The sequence below is a fragment of the Arvicola amphibius genome, chromosome 6 (assembly GCF_903992535.2).
Source record: "Arvicola amphibius chromosome 6, mArvAmp1.2, whole genome shotgun sequence".
NCBI lineage: Eukaryota > Metazoa > Chordata > Mammalia > Rodentia > Cricetidae > Arvicola > Arvicola amphibius.
In genome coordinates, this window is record NC_052052.2 from 87,280,490 (window position 1) to 87,296,251 (window position 15,762).

General features: G+C 44.2%; 1 protein-coding gene across 4 annotated transcripts in view; it reads right to left on the reverse strand.

Annotated features, from left to right (window-relative positions):
* Positions 1-6,006: 6,006 nt before the first annotated feature.
* The window catches only part of Zeb1 (zinc finger E-box binding homeobox 1), a 176,545-nt gene continuing 166,789 nt past the window's right edge, over positions 6,007-15,762 (reverse strand). For all 4 annotated transcript variants that reach the window (XM_038333109.1, XM_038333108.1, XM_038333110.1 and 1 more), the window contains 3 exons: positions 12,819-14,620; positions 10,326-10,506; positions 6,007-8,445 (listed from right to left, as the gene is read on the reverse strand). In XM_038333109.1, coding sequence (XP_038189037.1) covers positions 7,847-8,445; positions 10,326-10,506; positions 12,819-14,620 — 2,582 coding nt within the window. In that variant the 3' untranslated portion in view covers positions 6,007-7,846. The remainder of the gene's footprint in view (positions 8,446-10,325; positions 10,507-12,818; positions 14,621-15,762) is intronic.

Below are 15,762 nucleotides of genomic sequence, written 5' to 3' on the forward strand. Positions count from 1 at the left end.
TGATTCTAAACTCCTGTCTTTTAGTGCGTGGCCATCTCAGTCACAGAGAAAGCAGGTTGCTCATGCCAGAGCAGCCCTGGGGCAACCCCAGAGCAGGATTAGAAACGTAGAATTTAGGGCTGCTCACTCTAGAAGATGGTTGTAATTGCTGGTTTTGTGTCAACTTGATACAAGCCAGAGTCATCAGGAAGGAAGGAGCCTCAGTTGAGGAAATGCTTCCATGAGATCCAGCTGTAAGATATATTCTCCAATTAGAGATCAGTGGGGGAGGGCCGATCCCGCCATCCCATTGTGGATGGTGCCATTCCTTGACTGGTGGTCCTGGGTTCTTTGAGAAAACAGGCTGAGCCAGCCATGGGAAGCAAACCAGTAAGCAGCACTTTGCCATTGCTTCTGCTTCAGTTTCTGCCTTCTTTCAAGAAGGGACAGAGCTGTGGAAGTGTAAGTTGAATAAACCCTTCCCTCCCCAACGTGCTCTTTGGTCATGCTGTTTGGTCACATCAATAAAACTCTAAGACAATGGTTCTACAACTTGGCTCTGGGCTGGGATGATTGCAGGAGGAGCTGGGCACACGCTGCCTGTCCATGCTGGTCTTTCATGAATATAATAGCCCATTGTCTCCACATCATCTCTGGCATGGAGATATGACAGAATTGCCTGCGCACTGTGCAGATCTGAGCTCTTCTTGGCCAAACAAAGCCTGGGACTGGTTTTTTAGCAACAGGCCAGCATTTTCTGGATATCCAGATGATAGGAAATGTAGCTTGTAGTCAGCCTAGAAGACACCTAGATTGGAGATATTGCATCTTTTCCCACCTTCTATGACTGAAAGAAAATCCCACTTGCCTCATGACAGAAAGGGTGTTACTGACCAAAAGCAACCCCAACCCCAACCACCTCCAGTGAAGCAAGGCCCTGGCCTGCTGTGTTCAGAATCAAGGTCTGCTTTGGGTCTGTTCTTACTTCATGGAGGAAATGAGGGTTCTGTGGCATCGCCCTCCCCAAGCACACTCTATCCTCCAATGCCCTCCTAGTATCCTGACTGAACTCATTTCTGCAGGCAGAACAGTAAGTGCGGATCTTTAGTTACCTTAGTTTAGACACATTAAACGGCTGGTGGAGAGTGCCTATTTAAGCCCAAATCAAACCTTACATAATTACACTCCTAACGCTTTCAGCAATGATGGATTTCAAAGGGAAACTGAAATGTGCCATGGCTAAATGAGATAACCATTGTGTAAGCCACTATTAAGCTGAGAATGTGTTTTCTAAGGCCTAATTTTAGTATAATTGATTTGTTTCCTTTCAAATCAATAAGAATAGACTGTTTGGGGTACAATATTCAATGCTGACTTGCACTCAGGAGTAGCTATGTCTTTTATCTGGTGGTTAGGTTTCCCTTGTGTCCATGATCTCTAAGAAAAACGTAGGTAAGAACCTACTTTAGAATTGGCTTTATTGAGCTATTGTAATTTGCATATGCTAAGACTCGCCCAGTTCAAACTTAAACAGCTCATGGGTTTGGAAAGCGCATCACCCTTGCGTAGCCCTTGCATCCCTGTTTGCCTTCACTCACACTGCATTTTACTGAGAGTAGCCTGTTGACCTGTCTGCGCCATCACGGGCAATGGACATGGGGCTAGCTCTGGAAGGCTGTTCCGACTGCTAGGAGCACTGTCATACAACCCTCTATCTTGGCTGGATATCAAGGAGTGGGATTGAACTTCACTAGATGGGTAATTTTCCAGAGGGGTCATGGCATTTTAAATTCCCACCAGACACATGCCAATATTGGCTGCTTTAGACCCTGGTCAACATTTGGTGTTGCTAAGTCTCCAAAGGTTTAGTCATTTTGTTTGGTGGATAGTGGTATTTAAAAGATGGTGTTAGTCTCCTCTATACTTAGCGCATACGCACACACACATGCACACACGCACACACACATTCAACAGCTTTATTAATACAGTGCATGCAGCACAGTGACCCACTTGGAATGTAGTTAAATGGATGAGTACAGAATTGCCCAGCAGCACCACAATCTAGAACACTTGTTATTCCTCAAGGAAACCTGTACCCACAGGATTAACCACCATCTTTCCCAGCTTCCAGGCTGAGGCAGTTGCAAATTCTTCTCTCGTATAGATTCCCTTGCTTTTGGACATGTCATACATGGGGTCAGAGAGAGAGTAGATTCCGTCAGTGATGTTATTCATTTAGCACAAGTTCATCCAGTCCATTGCACATGGTTGAATATTTTATTGTATGTAAATAACAGTCGACTCAGTTTTACCCCCAATGTTTAAGCTACAGTTGTTACCGTTCATGTGTATGTTATTGTGTGGACATGCTCTGATTTCTTACGGGTATACAGTATACACATATATGTTCTGCAAACAGTTTATCCCAGTCTGACTTTTAGTTTTCTTAATATCATTTAAGGGCAAAAGCTTTGAATTTTGATAAAGTCCTATCATCAATGCCTTTATTCTGCTTTGTTTTTCTTGTCTAGGATTATCTTTCTAACTCAAGGTCACGCGGGATTCTCATTCCTTTAGAGGTTTAGCCCATACAGTCAGGCTCACCACCAGCTTTCTTCAGTTTCTGGACTTGTTTTGAGGAGCACATTCATTTCCTGAGGACTTAATACCAGAATCACCTTTTTAAAATTTATTTAGTTTTTTGAGAATAGTGGCTTGCTATGCAGCCGAGCTGGCCTCCAAACTTGTTTCTCTTCAGCCTCCTGGGCGCTGGGATTGCACGAGTGCACCACATACCTGCCAGCAGGCCCAGCATCACATCTGGACACTCTTTCACCACGGCACTGTCTTGGCACTGTGTGTGGGTACTGGCCACTCATTCTATTTTCTTCATCTGTGCCTATTCTCATGCGTAGTCAACTGTTTTGAAGACTGTAGCTTTATAAAACTACACATTCCAAGCCCTCCAAATTTGTTTCAAAATTATTTCTTTGTTCTTCCACAAACTTTCACCATGTGCTGACTCGAACACACAGCTCAGAACAGCATCACACCACCAGTCAAGCCAGACAAACTGTTTTCCTGAACAGTCTTTCAACTTCTACATCATGAACATGGAATTTCATTTTCTGTTTATTTTTAATTTATTTCAAAAGTATTTTGGAATTTTCAGTGCTCTTTTTTTTTCTATTTTGGTAAATCATCACCATTTTAGCTTTTACAGTATTGCGCCTAGGTGTAAATTCCCACATCTAGGACTGTCTAGAAGGATGTGACTGGGTTTCTCATGGCTTCATCTTTCCTTTCCAAATCCTGTTTCCTATGAAGACAATTATGTGCCTGTATGCAACAAGTTGCTGCAGTCTGTATGTAAAGGACATAACCAGCCTTGAGGTTAGGGAGCATGAGAATGGCATTCTGGTCTTGCTCCTCATCCAGAAGGTGTGGGTCTTCCACACTGAGTGTTTTACTTGTGAAGGTTTTGAAGATGCCAATTATTACAGAGATCACTTCCTATTTGTATACTGCTATAATTTCTGAATTGGTGTTAATTTTTCGATGTTTCTCTTACTCCTACTAAGGTAATCACAGACTCCACCCCGTCAGTCTTACTGTTAATGGGAGTTACACTATGTGGCTTTTGGATGTTCCACGAATCTTCAAGTTCTAGGGCAAATCCCATTTAATCACAATACATTTTTCCTTTTGATAAGGTGTTCAAAGTAACTTCTAATATCCAGTTAAACCTTTGCATCTTTTTGTTTTTCAGAACTTAAATCTGTAGCTCTTGTATCGAAACACCATTGCTGGTTAATCTGAGCTTCCCATGCAAGTGAGGAAAGAGATGACCTTGTCAGAATTATTAAGTTTCTTAAATGTATGAAAGAATTCACCAGTGGCACTATCTGGGCTGAATTTCTTTTGAGGGAGGCTTTTTAGCTATCAATTTAATTTCTTTATCATTTGGGTTGATGAATGAGTTCTGGTAATTAGGGCCTTCTAAGAAATGTGTCTCTCACCTAAGCTGTGTGCTATGCAGACTCTGTAGGGTCTGAGATGGCCTCATTTCCTTTTCAAGATTGGCAGTTTATGTCTCTCCTGCCTTCCCTGACCTGCATGGCTAGAAAACTATCTTTTTCAAAGGCTGACTTGATTTACGTGGCTTTTTATGTCACTGTTTTCTCTCCTGCTTCGTTTGCACTTTCACTTCCATGGTTTGAGGCAGGGATTTAGATGAGTCCTTCTTTCCTGTTGCCGGTATTTAATGCCGTGCATTTTCTTGCATGTATCACTTTAACCTTATGCCTTTTGACATAAGACACCATCATTTGAGAACCATCTTTTCTATTAGGAACAACATGTTTTGGCTTTGTAATATTTTGGGAGATCTTAAAAATGTATCTATTACTGATTTATAGTTTAAACATTTATATGGTGTGTGTGTGTGTGTGCGCGCGCATACATGGCATACATGTGGTCAGAGGACAACATTAGAGTTTTTTTTCTTCCACTGTGGGTTCTGGGGATGGAAGTCAGGTCATCAGGCATTGTTGGCAAGTGCTTTTTACCCACTGAGTATTTAGGGGAACCTTCTATTCCAATCCTCTCAAATATGAGAGTTCTGTTATATCCTATAATTTGTTTTTCATAAGTGGTCCAGGAGTTGTTGGGGTAAATGTGTTCTGGCTGAATTTTTCTTTTCTGAGCAGAGGTGCTTCTGTAGGTCTGATGTTCTGCCAGAGTCAGATTTAATGCACAAATGTCCTAATATAGCTTCCATTGATCTTAGGTGCAATCCATTAAATTTCTCTGTCAGCTTGACTACTTCCATAGTACTTCCCTCAAGGCTGCCTTTTAGGTTTGCATCAAGACTGAGAAAAATCCTATGTTTCCACCTTCAGCTCTGTCAGCCTATGTACCGCTCTTCGGGATACTGTCTATACCTCTTGTCTAGAGCTGGCTCTAAGTCTCTATGTGGCCAGGAGGATGCAGGCTGGGCCAGACAGGCCTGCATGCAGACAGGGTATGCAGCTTTTCTGTGCATTTTTAAGGCTCAGGCAGTGAGCAGATGTATGAGGGCGTGGCTGCTGCTTTTCACGCTATGGGGGAGCAGTGGGAAGAACTGCCCCTTGACCACACCTATGATTTCCTCATGGGCCTGCTAGCTAATGGGTGAGGCACCAGGCTGGCCAAGCTTTACCTTCATAACTAGTTGATGCCCCTAGGAATGGCAGCTTAGTATTACAATGCCCATTTACGGTATGTTTGTTTATGGGGTGTTTGGTGTTAGGGATGGAGGAAATCAGGCAGCCTGATGACAAAAGATATAGGGGAAGTAGGGCCCTGGCACAGGAAGGTGGGGAGCACTAAGGAATGCGCAGCTCTGACACAGGAAGTGACTCTCAGTATTGGGTCTAACAAATCTGAGGTAGTCCCACCTTCAACTTCCAAAGTCTGTACCACGCACCATGAAACTGAGCACCAGAGAAACACCGAGAAATAAGCGCTCCACACAGCATAACAGAGCAGCTGAAAAGGCTAAAGTAATTTGTTACATCTCCTATGCTGAGTACCTAATAACTCAAATAAGACCACTGGCAAATTGTGGGAATCATTTACCGCACGGATCCTCAGATCAGAAGACAAACAGCGCAGCCAGGTCTTCAAACCGCAGCTTCTGTGCTCACTCAATGGATGTCTGCTGTAGTGAGAGGCGTCTGCTGGGCGGTGCGCAAGGAGGGGTGACCGTGACAGAGGGAAGGGACATCAGTGACAGGACAGGAGCTGATGAAAGGGTACAAACAACAGCACCCTAGGGTGAGGCCCCTGGGCCGTGGGTGGAGGGTTCCAGAAGAAGAGGCCACCTCTGCAGAGGGATTCCCCAGGGCCATTTCCCCATAGGAAACGTCTAAACTACTCATTGCCAACAAACTCAGCTCACGACGACTGACACTGTAGGATGTGATGCCATTTCATAGACAATTTTCCCAAGAAAATCTCGACAATGATCCAAAGAATGACAGTGGCTCAGGCTTGTTGATGCATTTTATTGTGAGCTGGGGAGGAGTCTGGTAAAAAACTAGAAAATGACCACGGTGTAATAAGGAACTTAAAGGAAGAGTCGGATTGGTAGCTTACATACATGGATACAGGAACAAATTGGCACAACATGTTAAACATTGTTCCCAACACTGTTTACAGAAGGCAATTCTAATTTGGCTTGCTAAGGGAATGAGATATGGCTGGGTTAACTCTTAACAGAAGAACTGCAGAGCGTCATGCTATGAGTCACACAGTGAGTTTCAAAGTGTAAGAGTTTCATATTAAAAACTGGGTAAAGGGAGAATGACTTGATTGTAGTTGTAAAACTAATACATTCCCATTTAAACTCTGCTCTACAGCCCAAGGCGAGTATAAATGTTAACAGAACACTGTTAAATCAAATCTCAATGCACGAGAACCAATTGCATCTCTACTTTAAATCTTATCAACTTTCCAAAATTTCATACTAAAATATATTATTGTATTAATACAAACTACAGTATTATACACTACACTGTGTAATAAATAAAGAAATATAAAAATAAGACACATAAATATAAAAGTTTTCTAAAACTAAAGGTACGTGTCAGTAAGAAGGGTATTAATACTGCCAGGCTTGAAGATGTACAGTACAAAAATGCTGCACAGATCTATAAACTAAAAGAAATAAAGTAATACTGATAGGTAAAAATCAGCTAATGTTCATCAACTGGGTCCGTAATAACTAACATTTGGAAACGGTTGTGAGCCAAATATCAATGGCTTATCCATGTCTGACACGAAGTACATGGATTAAGTAGTTTAGAGAATTTCCCTTTTGTTTCTGTAGAGATTTCTGAAAGTCAATTAATGTAAAATGAATACTGAGAACCAAATTATGAAATGTCCTAGTGCTTCAGTTTCTCTGACAGAGTCAGTGGTTTTGAGTTTTATTTGGGAATTTTAAAACATCAAACAAATCAACAAATGCTAGTTATTGTAGGCCACACACTGAGTGAAGGCAGTTCGAGCCTTGGAACACTGAGAATGGCACTTACAGCACACAGGTCTTGCTTAAGGCCAAAGGAGACACAATGCTTCCTATAGATCCTTCATAGTCGCTACCACGTGCGCAAACACAATCACAAACACTGATTCTGCCGACTCTGCTGTCCTTGCCACATAAACACTGTTCATCCCTGCAGTCAGAACTCAACGACAACCTTTGAACTCCACTTAGAATCACATGAGTAAGAAACTTCAGTTCTTCTCTCGGCTGCTCCCTTAAGGCCAGCAATACATGTTAAATGAGAACATGGCGTCTAGCGCAGACTTGGTAACAGGCAGTCAGCACAGCCGGAACTGCTTTATACTGCTCTGTGAAGGGAATTCTGTAGTGCGAAGTTCTCACATTTTAAAAAAACATAATAAAATACTGAAGCGGATTTAGCATATGTTTACCAATAAAAAAATTATAAAATTTCTCCCATTGTACAGCTTAAGAATGAACCAACGTAAGAGTGATAATACTGATAGCCATGCCAGATGCCCATCCAGCTTCCTGTAACCTGCTAAGAAACCTCTGTTTTCTGAGTCATTAAAGTTTTCTAGTCTGCTTCATGTTACAAACTTGTTTCTAACTTTGAAAACTGCATGAAAAATTACTAGGTCTGAGGTTCAGGCACACCCGGATTTTTTTTTTGTATTTTGTTTTTGTTTTTTTTTTCTCAGTTCTGACATTACACAGTAGTGAGCAGGAACCACAGCACAGGGGCTGTGTTTCCATGAAAAGCGTGGGTAATACAGAGCAAATTTTATTACCAAGTAGAATTTCCTTCTAGAACTACTAGGCCTCATTTGTCTTCTCTTCTGACAGTTGCTCGCTGCCCTCGCCTGCCTTCTGCTCTAAGCTGCCTGCCTGCGGAGCAGCTCCGTCCTCCACTGCGCCGTCAGTCTCGGCTGCTGCCGCATGCACGCCTTCATTCACCTCCTCCTCTTCTTCCTCCTCCTCCTCCTCCTCCTCTTCTTCCTCCTCCCCCTGTGGGTTTTCACATTCCTTTTCTTCCTGCAATTCTTCCATCTCTTTATCCTCATCCTCGTCATCCTCCTTCTCACTGTCTTCGTCCTCCTCCCTTGTTAAACTTTCTCTCTCATCCGAGTCAGCCTGTGAGGGAGATGCCCGCGCACCCACATGCTCATTCATCAGGGCTTCTGGCCCAGCCTCTTCCTGCTCCTGCTCTGTGCTGTCTCTTTCCTCGGCCTCTCTCTTGCAGTAGGAGTAGCGGTGATTCATGTGCTGAGAGTAAGACCCCGAGTGTGAGAAGCGCTTTCCACACTTGTCACATTGATAGGGCTTTTCTCCAGAGTGTAATCGCATGTGTTCAATCAGATGATGTTTGTGTTTAAATGCCTTTTTACAGATTCCACACTCATGAGGCCTTTTACCTGCAAAGTAAGAACACAGATATGAAACAAAACAGTGGCATAAGGAATAAAGAGCTTGTGGACATTAAGAAACATTCAGGTGAAGGTGGATGGTTACAGTTTCATGCTTAAGAAACTAGCAGGTCCCCAACTGTACTTATGATACTATGGTTTATCTTTTATATGTGAAAAATTCAAGGCTATACACACTGTACTTTGCGGATGAGTTTAGTGGGAAGTACATAAGGCTGAGATGCCAAAAATACACGCATCAGGACCCCAAGCCAGACAGCTTAAGAGTGAGGCCCTCCTGGGCCATGGGTGGTAAGCACAGGAGGCAGGGAATCCCTGTTTCCAATGGTATTTTAATGTCTCATATATCTCTTTACTTATGACCAAATGCACATAAATATAGTGTATGTACAAAAATTCTTTGGAAATTATCATATCTAAGATTGCTTTGGCCCCAAGAAGGGCAATCTTGCTCCTGATGAGTGGGTGCAAGCTTGAACAGCACTGCAGACAGAGGCAGCAACAGCTGAGGCATCACTGGGAATGGCTATTAACTCCAGTATCATAAGGAAGTCAGGCCTTGACAGTGTAGAAATGACTTTTGATATCTCTTTTACAGAGAGGATGTAATTTTAATTTTGGTATTTGCTAGCATTTAACTCTTTTTAAAGAAGAAGGGGTTTTCTGATCCTCGCAGTGAAACAGATGGAGGGCTGTGCTCAGAGGCCTCGTTGAGGCCCAGGTTCCCTGCCTGGTGCTACCTTTAATTCCAAAACTCCCAGCGTGCCACCTGCAACATACAGATGGAAAAAGAACGAGAATGTGTCTGTGTTTCTTCTCACTAGAGGGAGTGGGCTAAGACAGCTGACAGAACATGAGAGGCGTCTGTGTGGACACTGCAGCTAACATGGCTGAGAAGGGCCAGGGAATAGAGGCTGGGGAATAGAGTTTGAGATGCATCTTGTTGGAGAGAAACTGGCTGGCTGTGCAGTTCTTATCAGCTAGGAGTCTGGTGCTAAACTATCAGAATTATGTGAGCTTTCTGAAAGCAATTCAAGCTGGAGGTCAGCCATGGAGGGGGTTCTCAGGTCACAGGAATCCACACATACTTCCTGACTGGATTTCTCAGTCTGCAGAGACACTTGTGCTGAAATTGACCAGTGTGGCTTTAGAGAGAGGGAACCAGGAAGGCCAGGTTGGCAGTTTTCTATAAAAGTCCTTTAGTGAAGCATCCTGGGCTTGGCCGGCCTCTGTACCTGCTGCAATCACTCAAAGTTATCATGGAGCCGAGCAGAGGAACAACCTTGGGCAGCAAGCACGGGCGCCGGGGGAGTGAGACACCAGCGAGGACGCTGGGCTCTGGTTTTCACCTTTTAGCTTTTCAATCACAAAAATGACAAGTCCCTTCTTGGCTCACAGGCATTAGAGACGAGTCTGTGAGACACTGTCAGTGGCTCGATAAGCCTAGGGCTGTGTATTTTGTGGAGAATTACAGACTCTCAGAGTTGAAGGGAATCTTAAGATCAAATTCAGCCTCTTATGCAGAAGTTTTATATAAAACAGCAAAGGTCTTTCATTCTGAAACCCTCAGGTGAGCTGGAGGTGAGCCCTGAGCCAGGATGGACAATGCTCCTCACACATCTGCTTCCTGCTGTGGGGCCCTTTCCCTGCCACTCAGCCCACTGTCCCACACTGTGAATGCAGCAGAAGCTGAACTGAGGTGGCGAACACACAGAGTGAACGCTGTGTCAGTGGAGGAATGAAGGAGCGGCTTACACACACACTACTTCCTGTAAGATCCCGAGAACGGCAGGTGTTGCTTCACTGTTCTTTCCGTGCCACAGATGACAGGCACTTTCAGAACCTTGTGCTGGGGTCCACTGACATACCTGTGTGCTCATATTTGTGTCTCAACAGTGAGCTGCTCTTCTGAAATATCTTGTCACACAGGTCACATGCATACATCCCGTTCTCTGTCTTCCGAGTCTTCTTTTTGGGTGGCGTAGAGTCAGAGTCGTTCTGGTCCTCCACGGTGGAGACTCCTTCTGAGCTAGTGTCTTGCCTTTCATCCTAAGGGGGCAAAAAGAAAAAAAAAGGAAAGAAAAAAAGAGAAAAAGAAGATTAAATTTCAAATTAAAAGACACACAGGAGACAGGGTCAGTGACACAGTTCTGCTAAAGGCACTGGGACACCAAGGCTGATGACCCAAGCTGGATCCATATCGGGGAGGAGAGAACTGCCATCTACAAGCTGCCCTCTGACTTTCATGTGTGAGTGGTGGACGTGAAACCCCACACTGTTCATAAATAAATAAAGGAAGGAAAATCAGACAATGCATGGGAGAGAAGCTTCATGTTAGGGCATTGCTTCCAAAACCCTGGCCCAGGAATGAGACGCTATGATGACACTGCACACAGCTCCTGGGGGCAAACAGAGAGGGCAGCAGAAGAAGGTGGGTCAGGGGACAGCAGCCACATTTACTTGGTCCTGGAAGCTGTGATTTCACAGTAGCTTTGCAGAAAGGTTAATCACAGAGCTTTCTAATTCATCGTTCATTTACAACTTCATCATTTGCCATACTTTTCATAAAAATTCTGGGTTTCACTAAGTAAATATTAAGACACAGTGTTTAGAAAATGTCTTTAAACTGTGCCTCCATTCGGGAGGTCTTCGCACCAGCTGCCTTGGTCTGACAAAGACAGGTTTGCTTTAGTCCACACTTTCTGTGGAATGGGGAGGGGCACTGTGAGGGGGTCTGTGAATTTTAAGTGGGAGTAGCTGCCTGTCAAAAAGAACCCTTACAAGTCTCACAGAAGGAACAAAGCACAACACAGCCCCTCAGATGGTGCCGGGGAAGCCATTTTAAGAGGAAGGCACTTTCCTCAATGGAATAATCTTGTAGAGCCTGTTGCAGACTTAGGTCAGCTAAGAGCTTTGTGTTTTTCCTAGAACCTCCCAGAGTTCTGCCTCTAAGCCCGCTGATTCGCCTGCCACTGCAGCCGCCAGTGCAGATGTGGCTCCACTTTGCAGCTCTTTGACACAGACAGTCTTTTGGAATAGTAAAAGCTCTGTTTTCTTTACATTCAACATGGTTCAGAAAGGGCTGTGAGACGGCTACACAGAGAAGACGCTTGCTATGCAAACGTAAGGATTTGCGTTCAGAATCCGAGCACACGAGTAAAAGCCAGGCATGCATGACACTCATGTGTAACTGGGGTGTATGTGAGTGTGTGCAGACAAGTAGATAGTGGGATAGTGGAGACACACTGCCAGCCGGTCTAGACAAAATGGTGGGCTCCAGGTTCAATGAGAGACCCTGTCTCAAAAAAATAAGAGTAACTGAGAAAGACAGTCATTGTCAATCTCTGGTCTCTACGTGCACAGTCAAACACTCATGTAGATACACCTGTATATACAGTAGTATGCTATACACACACACACACACACACACACACACACATACACTCTCTCTCTCTCTCTCTCTCTCTCTCTCTCTCCTCTCTCTCTCTCTCTCTCTCTCTCTCTCTCTCTCTCTACTGGTTTTTATACACCAGAAATCTAGTGTCATTGGTCATGTTTTCTTCAAGGGTTGCTAGTTATGGGGAAGCCCATAGGTAGAAGTATTGAAGGGACACTGAAGGCAGCAAGACACATCTGAGCAGGTTGCAGAAGTAACTGCATCTGTGCTTGAAGTAAAGATCAAGCAGCCACCTCTGGTATTTGATTCAATTATAAACATTGATGAGAAAGTAGTGACATTAAGGCTGGTGACATGGGAAAATTCTGGACAGAGTTTGAGAAACATACAGCTACACAGTAGAGTTCTACCCAAAATCAAACCAGAGCAAGCAAAGAAAACCCATTTAAAGGGGAATGCACATAAGGGCCCACAGCCATACCTCACCAATAATTGTGACTAAACATTCAATTCACATGAGCTAATAAGCTTCCAGCATCCTCTGCTTAACCAAAGCCTCTTAACAAAGGTGTTGGCATACAACTCACTAGAGAAGCTTTCCTGGTGTTTTATGGTAGACAGGAACATAACTGTTTACTAATGATCATAAGCAAAGTAAAAACTTATCAATTTGAGAATTCAACTAGAAAACCAGAAACTTAATTAGTAAGTATTACAACTTTTATTCTTCTGAGGTCAAGTGTGTCTCCAGCTGAAGTCTTTACACTATTTTTCAGAGGAGAACACTTTAACTGTAGTTGATGCCTCCATCCCAGACTAGTACGCAAAGGAAGGCAATATCTGGCCACACAAAGAAAGCAAATTGGTTAAGTTCCTTTTAAATAGGAAAGTTGGAGCAATCTGGTTGACACTACAGTGGACGGAGATTTCTTTACTAGAAATAGTTAGCTAGTCCTTTACTAACCTGGTTTCCATTTGGCTGGATTACCTTCACTGGTGGCTCCTGCATCGCAGGGCTGACTGTAGTTGAGTACGTATAAGCCACCTGGGGAATCAGAATAGTCTGCTTGTTGGCAGCGAGCGCACGCAAGCAGGGAACACTGTTCTGGTCAGCAATGGCCACGATTGTGGGTAACTGGGCAGTGACCGTAGGAATAGCGATATTTATGGGGTTGGCACTTGGTGGGATTACATTTACAACCGGTTCTGAGTCTGTAACACAGTTGTCCTTTTGTGGCTCCTTTTTTGCACAAGACAAGTTCAAGGGTTCTTCCTGGACAGAATAAACACTGTTCTGGTAAACACTACTGATAGTCGACCTTTCCAGTAACTCTCCCTGTTGCTTTGGTAGTGAGAGATCAAGAGGTTCTACTTGAGGCTCCTCCTGGGCACCGTCTGCCACACAAGAGTAACCCTGCAGGTTCCTGGCTGAGGAGAGGTTCAGAGGGGATGGGGATGATGTGCAACTTCTGGAACCATTAATGGCTGATCCTCCCGGTAAAACGGGGGAGCTAGTCATCTTGAGGGGGCTCTGTCCACTTGTGCTGTCTTCCTGGGGCTCACTTTCTTCTGCAGTTTGAGGCTGCTCATCACTCTTTGCAGAGATGTTTACCGAGCCCGTTTCTGGGGAAGGTGGTTCAGGAGACTGCCCTGGAATCTGTCCAGCTTGCATCTTCTCAAACCACTTTTTAACCACATCCAGTGGTAGGTTCACAGAATCGGCAATCTTTGAGAGCTCTTCTGCACTTGGCTGCGCATTCAGAGCATAGTAGGCTTTTAAGAGTGACAGGAGGTTCTTTAAAGGTGGCTGACTGGGAGACAAATCACCATCTCTGGCTGATGAAGCAGAGGACTCTGGCTTCTCGGCTTCTGGGGCGGGGGCTGGAGGCTGGGAAGGGTGTTCTGGGTCATAGTGCTTTAGTTCTGGAAGTGCATCGAGGTCTCCTGGGCAGTCATCACACAGAAGGCAAGTGCTAGCATCTGCAGCCCCATCGCAGCTTTTGTCCTCTGCCTTCACAGTAAGGTCTTCTGGGAACTTCTCACTTTTGCAGCTGTTTGTAGGGACTGGGTTTTCTTTCTTTAAATTCTGAGGAACAACCTGAAGTTGGCTAGGCTGCTCAAGACTATAGTTGATGATAATTTTGGTTGTTCCATCTTGATCAACTAAAGGAAGACTGATGGCAGAAATAACAGAATGACCACCCTGTTGGATGGATGAAGCATTGACTGCTTCTTGCTCTTTGGATGCAAGACTGGCTTGATTATTCTCCAAAACTTGCCGAATTACATTACCATCTACTGCCACTTTAAGTACATTCTGAATGTCACTTAAATTGATACTTATGGGAGATACCAAACCAACTGTTGGCAGAACAACAGCTTGCACCACACCCTGAGGAGAACTGGTCGCCTGCAATTGGCCACCACCGCTAAAAACCCCATTTTGTAAAGGGGTTGAACAGTTGATTCCTGAAGCAACCACTATGGGTTTGAACTCATAATCCACAGGTTCAGTTTTGATTTGGTTTACAGAAAGCGGTTCTTGAAGGGGCTTATTCTCTATCTTCTGCCGTATCTGTGGGCGCGTGGGACTGCCTGGTGATGCCGAAAGAGATGGTGAGGAACACTGTGATGTCTTGAGTCCTGATCTGGGCCTCCCATTCACAGGCATCAAGCTAATACACTTCTTACTGCTTATGTGTGAGCTGTAGGAACCCGAGTGAGAAAACCGTTTCTTGCAGTTTGGGCATTCATATGGCTTCTCTCCTAAACAACAAAACAGACCCATTATTGAGTCATCACATTCCCACCCTGCCCTACAGTAAAACACAGAAACCTAACAGATTCATTGAGTCATTACATTCCCAACCTGCCCTACAGTAAACATAGCAAGACTCTCCTGTGTGCCCATAACATTATTTACAGCATCATTTCAAGTTCAAAACCTAGAGAAATGTTAAAAACATGGAAAGTAGAACCTTCCTCTGAACAGTGTGCTAGCCAAGCGGGAACCCTTTTTAACATGTGTACAGCATTCCAGCCATGCTCTGTAACAGTCTACTCTTTTGAGTAACGTTTCCTTATCCCATTTCATCAATCTGTGTAATGTTAAAACTCCACTCGAGCATCTGTAGAAGAAATTTATGTTAGAGGCAAGAAAAATAAATGTAATCTCCTTTCAGACTTAACAAGCATGCATGTCCTTGATTGATAAAAATTCCCACGTCCTTGCGGCTCCATTGGAAAAATCTTTCCATTATGGGGAGGAAACCTTAATAGAAGCATTTGTAACCACTGACTCCTCCCCCACACCCAGAGAACAGGCTCTTGTGGGGAGTGCGGCCCAAGACATCAGCTTAATTTCTCATGCTAGTGGGTATGGTAAAACTTTGTTTTTATGTTCAAACACATTAACTTTGGTTAACTCCAACATTTGTGTAAATTGGCAGGAAAACCAGTGTGAAGTCAGAGAAGCCCCTGCTGGTGGAGGCCTCCCTTAAAATGCTACCTAGAGTCTCCAGGACAGCGACACAAGGCATTCTTTCTCCTTGGCCATCAGATACACTTTAGGAGAAAAATTTGAGAAGTACTGAGATAAAGGCAATATTGTCACACAAGCCTAATTTTAAAACTGTGATTTTAACTCAGTTACAGTCAATTAGCTGTCCAGCCATCTATCAGAGCATGGGTCACATGGGCACTCGGACACCACGAGAGACTTGCGGCTCCTTAGGAAATGTGATGGTGCTGATCTCTCTAGTGTTACAGCACAGTCGTAGCGAGCACTGAGAGGTCAGTGTTAAGTGCCACCTCTGCCGGTGCTGCTGCAGTCACTGCTGGTGCTGCCGCCGGTGCTCTGGGTCAAGGCCACAACCTGAGGAAGCATGAACCCGCCTTCTCAGCAATGT